This window comes from Eurosta solidaginis, chromosome 2 (genome assembly GCF_040869045.1).
Source record: "Eurosta solidaginis isolate ZX-2024a chromosome 2, ASM4086904v1, whole genome shotgun sequence".
Lineage (NCBI taxonomy): Eukaryota > Metazoa > Arthropoda > Insecta > Diptera > Tephritidae > Eurosta > Eurosta solidaginis.
In genome coordinates, this window is record NC_090320.1 from 288375814 (window position 1) to 288391758 (window position 15945).

General features: G+C 35.2%; 1 protein-coding gene across 1 annotated transcript in view; it reads right to left on the minus strand.

The window, feature by feature from the left end:
• Positions 1 to 2859: 2859 nt before the first annotated feature.
• The window catches only part of LOC137241884 (uncharacterized), a 149069-nt gene continuing 135983 nt past the window's right edge, over positions 2860 to 15945 (minus strand). Inside the window, exons 11-15 of the mRNA XM_067769244.1 lie at positions 10992 to 11300; positions 10675 to 10890; positions 8321 to 8624; positions 7204 to 7483; positions 2860 to 7143 (exon numbers count right to left, since the gene is read on the minus strand). Coding sequence (XP_067625345.1) covers positions 6708 to 7143; positions 7204 to 7483; positions 8321 to 8624; positions 10675 to 10890; positions 10992 to 11300 — 1545 coding nt within the window. The 3' untranslated portion in view covers positions 2860 to 6707. The remainder of the gene's footprint in view (positions 7144 to 7203; positions 7484 to 8320; positions 8625 to 10674; positions 10891 to 10991; positions 11301 to 15945) is intronic.

Consider the following 15945-nt stretch of genomic DNA (forward strand, 5'->3'; position numbering starts at 1 on the left):
TAGGTTTGCCATTTATGGTTGGGGTAGTCAGACGAAATATTCTATTAAAGCTTTAAAGGAGAACATTAAAGTTAAAAATCTTCGTAAAAAATCTTACACATGATTCGACTTAATTTTAAATAATTTTCTTTTAAATGAATAGTTGCAATTTCTCACAGATTACTATTAGAAAGATTTCTCAGCAGAACGAAACGTTGCCGAGCGAAGCTCGGCCGCCCAGGTACTTCATGATTAAACAATTAAAATTTGCATCGCAATCAGGGCTTATAGACCACGTTTTTGTTGAAATTTTCAGGATAACTTCATAAAAGCCTTATAATTGTTTCTGTAAAGCTTTTCCCGCTAAGTGGTCCTTATTTAATTACTTAATTGGCGCTTAACCGTTTAAATGGCTATATCCGTCCAACCAGGCGCGCCAGTCGCTTCTTCGTAGAGCTAACTTGCACCAATTGGTCACACCAAGGGAACTTATATCGTTTTTCATCTGGTCCCTCCAGCGGAATGGGGCCGTACTCTTCCTCGGCTTCCTTAAGAGGGATCCGATAAACATACTTTGCTGGCCAGAGGATCATCTTTAATTCGTATAACATGAGCTAGCTTGCATAGCGACTGTGTTTCAATCTACATAAAGCTCGTACTGCTCATTATTAAGTCTTCTTCGGTGCTCGCCGTCCCGACGCGTGGGAGCCCATAAATTTTTCGAAGGACTTTTCTCATGGTCCATGCATCTGCACCATATAGCAGGCTGTGTACGATAAGGGACTTGTAGAACATGATCTTTGTTTGCCGAGAGACTTTAGTTTTCGTTTATCTACTCGATCCAAAGTATCATTTGTTGGCAAGAGCGAAGTTCTTTACTATTTCGAAATTATGGCTGCCACCAGTGGCTGCTGAGGCGCAAATGCACGGACTCTTTGCTTGATGACAGCAGGTTTTGTCCTAACTCATCATCCAACCCATCTTTTGCGCATCCAGTTTGGAGTAAGCAGAACTTAGAGCGCGGGTGTTTGGGCCGATGATGTTAATGTCGTTAGCATACGCCAGTAATTGCATGCTCTTATAGAATATTCAGCATCAAATTGAAGATATCACACGATAGGGGGTTCTGTCTGAAATCTTGTTTAGTTTCTTACTGCTCCGAGAGACCCATCCCAATTCGGGGGTGTTGCTCAACGTAATTGTTCACAGTCGTAAAAGTTTGCAGGTAAACCAATAATTCAGACAGCGGCATATGTGCAGATTCTTTTCGTACTGTTGTAGGCGGCTTTAAAGCCCACGAAGAAGTGATGTGTGTCCATTCTTTTTTCTCCGGTTTTTCCATGACTTGGCGCATGGTGAAAATCTGGTCCATGGTATATGGTATGTTATCAGGTCTGAAGCCGCACTTATAAGGTTCAATCAGCCGATTCACGGTGGGTGTTTAGGACGACAGCCTAAACCCAAAAACACAAGATGTCGCCCACGCAATTTTCTTTGTTTTCAAATAAATATCGCTGGAATGAATAAACAGTTCGACCGGCAAGCGGTATTACTGGGAAATCTGTTAACTGTAAAACTTTCTTTCTCATTTTTTTCACTGCACCGTGAACTGCACCATCCCTGAGCTCTGGCCCGGTGAAACCAGTGGGTTTCAACCTTTCGCACAGTACGTTTGACAAGACCTTGCATGCGATACTAGGAATGCTGATTCCGCTATAGTTGACGCAGTTTGCAGGATTTGTCTTGCGCTCTCAGAGAAAAGGTGAGAGAGTCGAGTGGTGAAATCATTGGTAGGTTGCTGCTATTACAGCCTTCCGACGTCTAATTCTCTTTTTTTTTGTTCTTTGCTTTCAGCCTCGTTTTATTGTAAACTGATGTAATCCAAAATTTTAAATTTTCCGGATTTAAAGATACCCCACAACAGCCAACTGGTAGGATTATGTTCACATACATAAAGTACTCCTAAGGGCAATGATGACCGACTCAGTGGTCTTTGAAATAAATTTTCGGCATGAAGCTATATTAAAAAATACACTTTTGTTTTCGTTTTCCCAACAAATTACTTACACTTACCGAATACATCCCCTGTTAACTATAAAACGGGCGATATTTTGGCTGCGACGAGATAGTGGTCTGAGTCGGTAGTAGGTCCTGGAATGTTGTTGTTGTAGCGATAAGGTTACTCCCCGAAGGCTTTGGAGAGTGTTATCGATGAGATAGTCCTTTGCCGGATACAGATCCGGCATGCTCCGGTAACACAGCACCATTAAGGTGCTTGCCCGACCATCTCAGGAACGATTTACATGGCCACATTAAACCTTCACGCATCCCTCCCTCCCCACCCCTAAGTTCCATGAGGATCTTGGGGTCGCCAGAGCCTCGTCTGTTAGTGAAACGGGTTTCGCCGCTCGAAGGTCAGGTTGACAATTGCGTTGGAGAAGCTATATATTACTCTACACTACCCCTTGAATCGTGGAATCGTGTGTACATCTAAAACACTGGAGACATGTCATCAGTCTATCAGAACGTGGTCGATCGGCTTAAATGTATTTCTATCGAAATTTTGAAAACCCACCTCGAAACTGCGCTTATTTATATGCTTCGTCTATCGCATTTCTTCATACGAGAAGTGGTCCACGAACTGGTTTATGCGAAAAATGGTGTTATTTGCGAGACATTTGCGAAGATGAAATGTAATAGGGGGAGAGGGTGATAAGGAGAGAGAATAGTAAGAGTAATGAACGGAGAGGTAGAATTAGAGGGATAGTAAGAGTGAGAGTTAAAAATTGTTTGAAAGTTTCTTCAGATTAGCTAATAAGACCAGCTTTTGGGTATAATAATGCCTAGTCAGTTAGTATTCAATAAAAATAAAGAATATAGTACATTTTTTTCTAATTTTTATTAAATTTTTGGTTTGTTCAAAATTATTTTCTTTATTATTTTATAACTAAGCATTTTATATGGTATCTAAGTTTGGAAAGATTAATTCCTTATCACGTTTAGCTGTTTGCTTTTCATACCTGAGTTTTTTATTAAATCCAGTTATTTTTTTCATTAATATTTTATTTTATTAAAAAGCTTAGCTTCATACATAGATACTATGTTTATTGTTTATCGTCTTTTGTGAACAATTTTTAATTTTGTTTTGAACTTAAATTCTAATAATTATAAAGGGAGCTCAGGCATATACATATGTAATACTCCTATATCATGGCATAAAAAAGAAGGTAGTTCCACTCAAACATTTTTTGACGTATTTGGAGATTTTTGAAGTTTGATGTTTGTTGTTTTGCTAGAATCTTTGTCATACCGTTACTGTTTTAGACGAAATTGTGGTTTTTCAGGATGCAAAACTTCCTTCAAGATGAAAACGCAATGGTCGTCTGAGACAATAATAATATGCTTTAGCACGACTTATGTGAATACATTAACATGGGTCGATTTGTATGGACGAAAGTTAACCGATATCGCGCCAACGATTTTTCGATAGGATTTGGGCTCAGGAAAAAGAAGTTCCACTACGCATACCCAAAAAAAATAATTTTCGAGCCTGCAAATGGCGAAAGGTCAATTTTTCAACCAAAACACTCCCCAAAACCCAAAAAATATTTTTTTTTTTCAAAAAGCTGTTGTAAAAACGTTGGCGATAACACTTTTTTGAAAAAGAAAAAAAAATATTTTTTGGGTTTTAGGTAGTGTTTTGGTCGCCATTTTTTTTTTTTCGTAGGCTGGAAAGTAATTTTTTTGGGTATGCGCGATATCGGTTAATAAATCGACCCAGTCTAGCATACATATCTATCGAGAATCAGTAGAACATGCAATTTGATTGAAAAATAGTGGATAATGACTCATACATTGGTTAATGACACATATCTTTATGGCAACTTGACCCCTAGACACGAAATACACGAAAAATCCTCTTGTTCTAGCATGACCCTATTATCATGCCTCTACAGTAGATATTTCTCAAGGCATGTTGAGAAAAAGTGTGCCTCCAAAGTCTGCAGTGAGTGTTCAATTTGTTACGTTTGTGGGACGCCACCCCTGGTACAACGGGCAAAAGAATTCTCATAACTAGTGCCTAACCTGCAGAGCTACAGTGCATGTGGACTTACAACCAATTTAACACTATTCAATTTCATAAAAATTGCGTTTAAGTATGATAAACTCTTTAGAAATTGCGGTTTCGGTTTGTAAGGGCCTCCTTTGTGCAATCAATTGACAAACGTGTATGTTTTGTCAACATGTTCTTAGTAAACGTACGGACACTTAAGAAAGCTATATTCCCTTGCTTTGTATACTTCGATCCATGTTTCTTCCACCAAAGCAATTTTCGGGAGCTCGAAAACTTATTAAAAACCTTTTTTCTAGGCTGATATTTCGTATTAAAATATTTCCAACGCATTTTTTTTCTTTTTTATTTAAAATAACTATGAAAGTAATTTAGTCGTACCCGTTAATATGAAATCCATCAAAATTAGAAAAATTCGAAGCATTTTTCAAACTGGTAGCTTGTTTTTGGTGAAATTGTTATTGTCCGCGCAAAAGTCAAGTGACTAACGTCACAGTAAATGGAACTACCTCCATTTTTTGTGTCATGTCCTATATTACTAATAGAAAATGCTCGTAATGTGTTTTGAATTTAAAATCAAAACAAGACAGCCTATACAATTTTTGTGATTGTAGTAGCATTAGTGGGACAAGAACAAATTTAAATTTTGGTACATTCGATTATTGAATACAAAAACAAAAACGTTTAAACAGCGATATATCGGCACTCTGATGTTTGGGAATGCACCTAACATTTTGTAGAAATATGGGAGTATTACATATATGTAGCAAGGTATTAATTTTTCTGCTCCAATTTTTTCAAAGCGGGTAAAAATGTTACCCTGTTCTAACCGTTGGAAATACACCCCTACCGTTTCAGATAGCGTACATCTTCTGTCTTGGTTTATTTACTTCACCTGGTGATTCCACAATGATATCGACAAAGGCGTTTTTTTTGTTATGAAACAAATTTTTGTGTTAAAGAAAATAATTTTTTTTCTACCACTCTAATGTGTTTATTATTAAAGCATACTTATTTAGTGCTCAATGGCTAAATATTCTTATATATATATATATTTGTTAATATATGTATGTGATGTAGGTTGATGGCTATTGGCTTGAGGTATGTATTACGATTAATTTCTATGAGGTTTCAATTTGCATACTCCACATTAGGGCGTTTCAAAACAAATTCGCTTTCGGTTTTTCTCCTGACCACTCTGAACATTTTTGTAGATCCAAAAATATGAATTGAAAGCTCTACAAAAACTTGGGATGCAAACTACGCTGATATACATATTTTCAAAAGTTATTCGAAGTTAAAAGTTGCTCTAACGACAGTTTAAGCAAAAAAATATTATAAAATTAAATTAAAAGAAATCTACTCCGATTCCCTACAAAAAAGTGTCAATGGATTTTTTTTTTTAAGATAAGCTGTTAGTTAGTTTTCACAATTCAGAAGATATGAATGCAAGTTTCCCAATGCAAATTTTATGTGGAGTTAAAAAGTGTGATGCGAACCACCTTAATATTAATATTAGATAAATTTTTAGAGGCCGTTTTTGGCATAGAAATAAAACTTTTATGCGTGGTGGCAGAGAAAATACAAAACCATTTTTTTAAGGCCCTAATGCACATTCTTCATTATTAATGTATAATACAATTACAAATACATAAGGTTAGTAGCATAAATGGGCACATTGCATTAGAAATGTAGTGCACTTAGTGCAATGCAATAAAAGATTAAGGCCTACTTATTTACAATACAACTTAGTTTGCTTTACTTGTCAAATAATGTGTTAGGTGGAATACATTTTGCATAATTACATAATTATTATTACTATTAGGGTAGTTCAGGATTTTGTGCAAGGGTCTAGCATCATTGTATTTGTAACTGTATATTTACACAAAACGCCAACAAATTATACGGCTATGCATTTGCTACGTCAAGGCAAATACGCAACATCAAACACCGTAGTTTATTTTTTAAATTTTGAATAGCAAATTAACAACTGTACAAACAAAACCAATTAGGCAAAGAAAAAATTTAAAATGAAAAAAAGTTGTTCACGATCCTTAGCTTTCATTTGCTATAGCAACGTTTCCAACACCAAATACATACAATTCTGAGCTCCCTTAATGTGTGATGTAATTCTGTTGGCATTGTTAGTAAAAAATTCTATCTTTTAAATTCAATTCTTCATATCATTAAAAAAACCTTTGTAATGTAATCTCGTTTGCATTATCATACAAAAAAACAGTTGTATTGCGATTTTATTCACAAAATCATCCAAAAAAATTTATAAATAATGCAATTTCACTTGTATTACGAATACATTTACATTTTCAATCAAAAAAATATTTGTATTTAATCCAAAATAATATTTGCCATGCGTATAAAATTGTTTTATCATTCAAAAAAATATATGTAATGCACTTACATTTCCAATATCAATCAATGAGTATTATAATACAATTTTTTATGCATTAGCATTCGACCTTTATTTCAGTGCATATTCAATGGCAGTGCGATGTGCCCATCTATGGTTAGTACTTATACTCAACTTGTTACTATACTTTTCTTGCTCATTCTTCTATATTTATATACTCTTTACACACTTATAAAAGTAGTTAACATTGCTAATAATAACCAAGGTACCAACTTTACGCTAGGCTAACTATCTCTTAATGACAGCCTTCTCCTTATTAGACGTATTTATTGCCGTTGCACGCAATAAACTTTCGCTTGCCTCTCCACTAACTTTAAGCACCACATTCTTTTCACTATTCGCCTGATTATGCACTATTAATGAAACACCCTCTATTTGTGGCATGCGCAGTGGCACCAACGCAATCGAACGACTATCACCATTCACAATTGGATTAAGTAATGCGTTTTTGCTCTTCGGATCACGACACACTTGTGATAAACATTTGGTTGGATACCAACAAATAAGAATAATGCCCACAGCAAACATTATACCTGTGAAAACTTGTCCCAGACATATGATGAGTGGCACCAAAGCGATTTGACTAGCAATTTCAGGTGGAACGCGCACACGTTCCTCAGCCCACATGAGTGGCATAAATGTGCGTGGAATGTTGTCGAAGGGGCTGTAAAAAAAGAGAAACAGATATTAGAAACGGAAAGAATATGCATGTCGTCCAACTTACGCTATGCCTGGCACTGGTGTTAAGAGGTAGTTTACTTGAAAGCCACCGCCAACATCCATGGGCATGCCACTATTCGGTTCGAGAGTCATAAAGAATTCATGTTTCGCTGGATCAGGCGAGAGTCCTTCGATCGCCTCTAAATAACTGGGATCGGCTTTGTAAAAGTGTGGATATGATGTGTAAATTGGGGTATTATGTTGACATGGTGACAAGTTCACAACGCCTGATTTCTCGCAAACACCATTTACGCAGTAGCATTTCATTTCGAGATAAAGAGTGCCTGTGAAGGAAAGAGAAAGAATGGCAGTCAGAAATCAGCATAAAAGGAGAAGAAAGCACAAAAAATTGCCTTCAATTGCCCCTGTAGCTTGGAACCAACGAAGCGCCCCTTCTAGGATTTAGCCTAACGTAGAAGGCAACTATCCCGCTGCTGCCATTTTCTTATTCTACCAGCTATACTCCCTATCTATTGGGTTCGAATAGTATCTCGTTCAGTGCCATCCACAGTAGTCAGTTCAAATATTTCTGCACTTCGGAGGGATCATCTTTTACTAGCTATGATTGTTTTGAAATGGAGAAAAGATATCTCTCAAAACTTGAACTTAGGCCGTGTGCCAGCATGGTTGTCACAACATGCAGTTACTTTTAAATCTCGTGCGACTTACTTACTTCCTAGAAGTACTAAGTGTGTCTTGAGACTTGGATAAATAGTGAAGTTCCACGGCAAAATATTATTAATGAATATGCGATCACTTCTTAGGTTTCTTCTAAAGAAGAACTACTAGGCAACGATCACCATACATCACCGCTGTCTTTCGAAGCTCGAGGAAACCGAGGAAGATCTTTGAGACAGTGCAGAACCTTTGAAACTCGTAGGTAGATCAAAACTCTTGCCTGAAAGTCCCTACCTTCGAGACTTAGGGTCATGCATCCTTGTATCATAAGTCTCCTTGTATCTAATAGCTCAACAAAATAAGTAAAATTGGGATCATGAATATCTTAAGACTGTGGAAGGCTCTTGAAATCGAAAGACTGTTTAACAGGTGGCTCTTTATCTAAGTTCTTTAATTTTTTGTTTACATTTCTCCCCAGACAAAAATAAAATATCGCCACTTACCGTTATCAACTGCACGTTCCGTAGCAGCATACTTAAATGCCGTTACTCCGTGTATTTTGACAGTCTCGATATAATCTAATGGCACTGTGCGACATAAATTTTGTAAATAAATTTCCAGTGTATCTTGCGGCGTTAAATTAGATGGAAAAAATTCACCCGTTGAACCTCGCACGTGACCACATTCACCCTCATAAACACCGTTATGTGTTTTATGATTCCATGCGTGAATCTGGCCTATTTTGCGTAAATCATCTAGGCCGGTATAGACATTGAAGTGGCCATCAAATGTAGAGCTGCTATTGCGCTACAAAAAAGTAAATTGATATAAGAAATTTTTTAGTGAAATTAAAAAATATATTATTATTATTATTATTATATAGAGTTTATTTATAAAATAAATTTTACAATAAAACTTATAGCTAGGTGCTAACAACTAAAGTCTTAGACCCTAATTGAAATTAAAATTAAAACTTAACTAATAAATAAAAAGAATAAAATAAATAAAACTAAAATAAATTTAAATGAAATAAAATAAAAAAAAATAAATAAAAATAAAACAAAATAAAATATAATAAAATAAAATAAAACAAATTAAAATAAAATAAAATGAAATGAAATAAAATAAAATAAAACAAAATTAAATGAAATGAAATAAAATAAAATAAATTAACATATGTATTTAATTAGCGAGACTTGCTCTAATTGCTTTATACAAAACAATGGTTTCTGTTATCGATATTTTTCTCCAATATCAATAAAATAAGTTAAGTAAAAATAAAATGAAATAAAACAAAATAAAATAAAATAAAATGAAATGATTTAAAATAAAATGTAATAACATAAAATAGAATAAATAAAAACAAAATAAAATATAATAAAATAAAACAACGTAAAATTAAATAAAATAAAACTAATGAAATGGCAAAAATAAAATAAAATGAAATAAAATAAATTAACATAAAATAAAATAAAATTGTTATAAAACTATTGTGCTTATTTATCACTTGGTAAGAACATAGTGTAACGAATTTCTGGAAACTCCGTTTATTTCCAACCTTCTGCAAACGTTCGAATCGCTAAACTTTCGAATACTTAACTCCAATATTCAGTAATGCTAAATGGTCTTTATTAGACTACTTTAAGGTACTTCACAATAACACTTATACTTCACAACTAATTGCGTGCTTAAACCAAACTGATTCTTGACTACTCAGCTTGCGCTGATTTTATACTCTCCGTTGCTTCATTCGCATATTTCTACTGAAGTCTAGACGTTTCGCTTTCTAGAACTGCTGTATCTCCTGCTTGGTAATTGAACTACATATATGTATACCTATTTGCAGTTTATAATGTTTCTGCATATGCATGTGTATGGGTGAGTAACAATTCGGCTGATGACTACATCTGTGTGTGAGTTATCTCTTCGTTGCCTTGTATGTATGTGGGTAAATGATGATTGATTTCATGTACACAAGAGTGGCAGATTGCTTTATTGTTGTTGTGCCTTTACTTAATAACCTTAGTGATGTGAGTATCACTTAGTGATGCTAATATTCGTGACAATAGAATATTTAACATAGTTATATTGGCTTTAGAATTTCTGGCAGTGAACTAAAATATTGTAATAATTTATTTACAGTCGAAATTATACGTGCATTGAAAATGAGTTTGTGTGTTTTAGTATTCTTTTTCTATTAAAAAATCTCTGTTAACAAAAAAAAAAAAAAATAAAAATTAAATAAAATAAGGCAAAGTAAAAAAAAAAATAAATTGAAAGGAAATAAAATAATGATCTGTATTTAATTAGCGAGACTTGTTCATATTCTTTTATACAATTGTTTCTGTTATTGATATTAGAGATAAATTACAAAGTTTACAAATGGCGATGGTTACTAGGACATGCTTCTGAATTTCATTTCTTCATCAGCTTGCTTATCGGGAGTTGAGTATTGAACTCGAATCTCCAACATTCTTACTTCATACTGGTGTAAAGGCAGTCCTAGTAACCATCGTCGTTTCTAAACTTTGCAATTTTTATCTAATATTGATAGGAAATAAAATAAATTTAAATTAAAATAAAATAAAATGAGATGAATTGAAATGATATAAAATAAAATAAAGTATTCGTTTTTCGTTTTTTTGATAATTACTGTTTTTTTAATTTTTCTATGATTGAAAAATGATTTTTTTTATTGGAATAGAAGATGGAAAATTTTTCAGACACCTGAATAGCTACGCAGATAGATCCATTTCGAAGGTTTCTAAGCCTTTATTCCTTTATCATCACTACGCTTTAGACACACTGCGCTAACCATTTAACTACACAGCATATTTTTTCTTTGTCCAAAACTTACCGTATATAAATAACCCACGCGATCAAATGGCACCTCAAAAGTAGGAGATAGCTTTGAGGCTAAGGAAGCCATTGTTACCAAGGGATCACGATAGCCTTTGAACATCCATTCGTTGGCTGATTTGGTAACAGACACATCCTCTCTATACATTTTTAGAACATTTCTCAACATGACTTTGCCGAATGCCGAGCTATTTTTGCCCTCTAAAGCTGCGCCCTAAAAATAAAAACAATAAAATATAAAAAAAAGTTTAAACAAATTTTTTAATATAAATTTTTTTTTTACAAAATATTAAAAAAAAAAAAAACCACACTCACATGCGCCACTGCATTCACCGAAGTTATACGATCACTTAGATGGCCTTTGCTGTTAGCTTCGTCGAAAAAGAATAACGATATTTTGCGATATGACACAGAATTATTGCTCTCGTGCCATTCTATGTTTACTTTATCAGGGTTTTCGCGAAAACGATATGGCCCAATTTCTTTGAAATGTGGCTTTTTGTGAGAGCCAACGTAAAAATCCTCTGGATTTGTCCAATTAAAAAGGTAAACATCAAAATTTAGTGGTATTGGTGAGACTTTCCAATCTTGATAGGCAGGTGATGTGGGGCTTAGCGCGATTTCCTGAGAAAAATAATATAAAATTAATTACTAGTGGAAGGACTAAACTGCAATTTTGTGTTTTTTCTTTTGCAAAAATAAAAAAAATTCTTGTTTTACCATTTCTAATCAATTTAGTTATTAAAAAATGTGATGTAACTGTTATAGTTTTTTTGCATATAACTGTTGTTATTTTCTTATGAAAGCGACAAAGGTGAGTGGATTATTTGAGGATCGTAATTTCGGTAATGTTTTGAAGATCGTTTCGGGACTATGGGAGTTGTTTTTGATTAATTTTGTGACTATCTCCGAACGGTTTTGGGATTGTCTCTGGGATAATTTCTAGATCATTTAGTGACCATTTCAGAATTTTTTTTGTGATTGCTTTCGGGATTATTTCGGAAGTTTTTTAGAGAATGTTTTTGTAAACATTTTAGGTGTATTTCTGTACAGTTTCGGGATCACTTCGGGATTGTTTTAGAGATCGTTTTGGGACTATATCCAGATTATGTTCGGGTCAGTTATCGACCACTTCGGGATTCTTTTGTGATGGTGAAAAAGGCACGAACTATTTCAGTATCATTTCAGCAATATTTTCGGGATAATTTCAGGACTATTTCGGCATATCTTAAGGATTTTTTTGTTCGATATATATCGTGAGTAATTATGAATTTTTTTGCCTTTCGCTATCGCTCGCCTCAAAAAATATTAAATAAATTGGAATTGTACCTTTTGGCATCCAAAAAATCTTTCTAGAATGGTTTCGCAGAATATTTTTATGGAAAAGGACATGCAGGCTTTACAATCAAAATTAAAGGAAAATATATTTTTAATGTATGAGTTAAGCGGGGATTGCCCGTATTGCTTTAAATATATGAAAACATTTATTTGAAGCAATTTTTAATTTATTTTATAATAACCAAGTTTCTTTGAAAAACCGCCTTACCGACAAGCATAACTTTAACACATAATTACATAAGAAGTATATGCAGTGTGTAAAAGTATAAAATATTCAAAAGAAGTCAACACTTCAACCATCGTAGGAGTGCGAGTTCAAATCCCACTCCCGGGAGAAAAGGCTTTGAAGAGATTTACAAGGTATAATCGAAACAGCTGTGGCCTTATCCGTCCTGTGTCACGTAGTTTAAATTTTTCCCAAATAATAAAATATATTTTTAACAAGTAAGGAAGGTTAAGTTCGGGTGTAACCGAACATTACATACTCAGTTGAGAGCTATGGTGACAACATAAGGGAAAATAACCATGTAGGAAAATGAACCGAGGGAAACCCTGGAATGTGTTTGTATGACATGTGTATCAAATGAAAGGCATTAAAGAGTATTTTATGAGGGAGTGGGCCATAGTTCTATAGGTGGACGCCATTTAGGGATATAGCCATAAAGGTGGATCAGGTTGACTCTAGAATGCGTTTGTACGATATGGGTATCAAATGAAAGGTGTTAATGAGTATTTTAAAAGGGAGTAACCCTTAGTTCCATAGGTGGACGCCGTTTCGAGATATCGCCATAAAGGTGGACCCTAGAATTTGTTTGTATAATATGGGTATCAAAAGAAAGGTGTTAATGAGTATTTTAAAAGGGAGTGATGCTTAGCTCCACAGGTGGACGCCGTTTCGAGATATCGCCATAAAGGTGGACCAGGTGTGACCCTAGAATTTGTTTGTACGATATGGGTATCAAATTAAAGGTATTAAGGGGGGTTTTAAAAGAGAGTGGTGGTAGTTGTATAAGTGGTCGCCTTTTTGAGATATAGCCATAAAGGTGGATCAGGTTGACTCTAGAATGCGTTTGTACGATATGGGTATCAAATGAAAGGTGTTAATGAGTATTTTAAAAGGGAGTAATCCTTAGTTCCATAGGTGGACGCCGTTTCGAGATACCGCCATAAAGGTGGACCAGGGGTGACCCTAGAATTTGTTTGTACAATATGGGTATCAAAAGAAAGGTGTTAACGAGTATTTTAAAAGGGAGTAATCCTTAGTTCCATAGGTGGACGCCGTTTCGAGATATCGCCATAAAGGTGGACCAGGGGTGACCCTAGCATTTGTTTGTACAATATGGGTATCAAAAGAAAGGTGTTAACGAGTATTTTAAAAGGGAGTAATCCTTAGTTCCATAGGTGGACGCCGTTTCGAGATATCGCCATAAAGGTGGACCAGGGGTGACCCTAGAATTTGTTTGTACAATATGGGTATCAAAAGAAAGGTGTTAATGAGTATTTTAAAAGCGAGTGATGCTTAGGTCCACAGGTGGACGCCGTTTCGAGATATCGCCATAAAGGTGGACCAGGTGTGATCCTAGAATTTGTTTGTACGATATGGGTATCAAATTAAAGGTATTAATGGGGGTTTTAAAAGAGAGTGGTGGTAGTTGTATAAGTGGTCGCCTTTTTGAGATATAGCCATAAAGGTGGATCAGGTTGACTCTAGAATGCGTTTGTACGATATGGGTATCAAATGAAAGGTGTTAATGAGTATTTTAAAAGGGAGTAATCCTTAGTTCCATAGGTGGACGCCGTTTCGAGATACCGCCATAAAGGTGGACCAGGGGTGACCCTAGAATTTGTTTGTACAATATGGGTATCAAAAGAAAGGTGTTAACGAGTATTTTAAAAGGGAGTAATCCTTAGTTCCATAGGTGGACGCCGTTTCGAGATATCGCCATAAAGGTGGACCAGGGGTGACTCTAGAATGCGTTTGTACGATATGGGTATCAAATGAAAGGTGTTAATGAGTCTTTTAAAAGGGAGTTATCCTTAGTTCCATAGGTGGACGCCGTTTCGAGATATCGCCACAAAGGTGGACCAGGGGTGACCCTAGAATTTGTTTGTACAATTTGGGCATCAAACGAATGGTGTTAATGAGTATTTTAAAAGAGAGTGGGCCTTAGTTCTATAGGTGGACGCCGTTTCGAAATATCGCTATAAAGGTGGACTAGGGGTGACTCTAGAATGTGTTTGTACGATATGGGTATCAAATTAAAGGTATTAATGAGGGTTTTAAAAGGGAGTGGTGGTTGTTGTATAGGTGGTCGCCTTTTCGAGATATCGCCATAAAGGTGGACCAGGGGTGACTCTAGAATGCGTTTGTACGATATGGGTATCAAATGAAAGGTGTTAAAGAGTATTTTATGAGGGAGTGGGCCATAGTTCTATAGGTGGACGCCATTTAGTAATATAGCGATAAAGGTGGATCAGGGTTGACTCTAGAATGCGTTTGTACGATATGGGTATCAAATGAAAGGTGTTAATGAGTATTTTAAAAGGGAGTAATCCTTAGTTCCATAGGTGGACGCCGTTTCGAGATACCGCCATAAAGGTGGACCAGGGGTGACCCTAGAATTTGTTTGTACAATATGGGTATCAAAAGAAAGGTGTTAATGAGTATTTTAAAAGGGAGTAATCCTTAGTTCCATAGGTGGACGCCGTTTCGAGATATCGCCATAAAGGTGGACCAGGGGTGACCCTAGAGAGTGGGCCTTAGTTCTATAGGTGGACGCCGTTTCGAAATATCGCTATAAAGGTGGACTAGGGGTGACTCTAGAATGTGTTTGTACGATATGGGTATCAAATTAAAGGTATTAATGAGAGTTTTAAAAGGGAGTGGTGGTAGTTGTATATGTGAAGGCGTTTTCCAGATATCGACCAAAATGTGGACCAGGGTGACCCAGAACATCATCTGTTGGATACCGCTAATTTATTTATATATGTAATACCTGCCAAGATTTTAAGGGTTTTTTATTTCGCCCTGCGGAACTTTTTCATTTTCTTCTACTTAATATGGTAGGTGTCACAACCATTTTATAAAGTTTTTCTAAAGTTATATTTCGTGTCAATAAACCAATCCAATTACCTCACCATGTTTCATCCCTTTTTTCGTATTTGGTATAGAATTATGGCATTTTTTTCATTTTTCGTAATTTTCAATATCGAAAAAGTGGGCGTGGTCATTGTCGGATTTCGTTCATTTTTCATACCAAAATAAAGTGAGTTCAAGTAAGTACGTGAACTAAGTTCATTAAAGATATGTCGATTTTTGCTCAAGTTATCGTGTTAGCGGCCATGCGGAAGGACAGACGGACGACTGTGTATAAAAACTGGGCGTGGCATCAACCGATTTCGCCTGTTTTCACAGAAAACAGTTAACATCATAAAATATATGCCCCTACCAAATTTCAAAAGGATTGGTTAATTTTTGTTCGACTTATGGCGTTAAAAGTATCCTAGACAAATTAAATGAAAAAGGGCGGAGCCACGCCCATTTTGAAATTTTCTTTTATTTTTGTATTTTGTTGCACCATGTCATTACTGGAGTTGAATGTTGACATAATTTACTTATATACTGTAAAGATATTAAATTTTTTGTTAAAATTTTACTTTAAAAAAAATTTTTTTTTAAAAGTGGGCGTGGTCCTTCTCCGATTTTGCTAATTTTTATTAGGCGTACATATAGTAATAGGAGTAACGTCCCTGCCAAATTTCATCATGATATCTTCAACGACTGACAAATTACAGCTTGCAAAAATTATAAATTACATTCTTTTAAAAGTGGGCGGTGCCACGCCCATTGTCCAAAATTTTACTAATTTTCTATTCTGCGTCATAAATTCAACTCATCTACCAAGTTTCGTCGCTTTATCTGTCTTTGGTA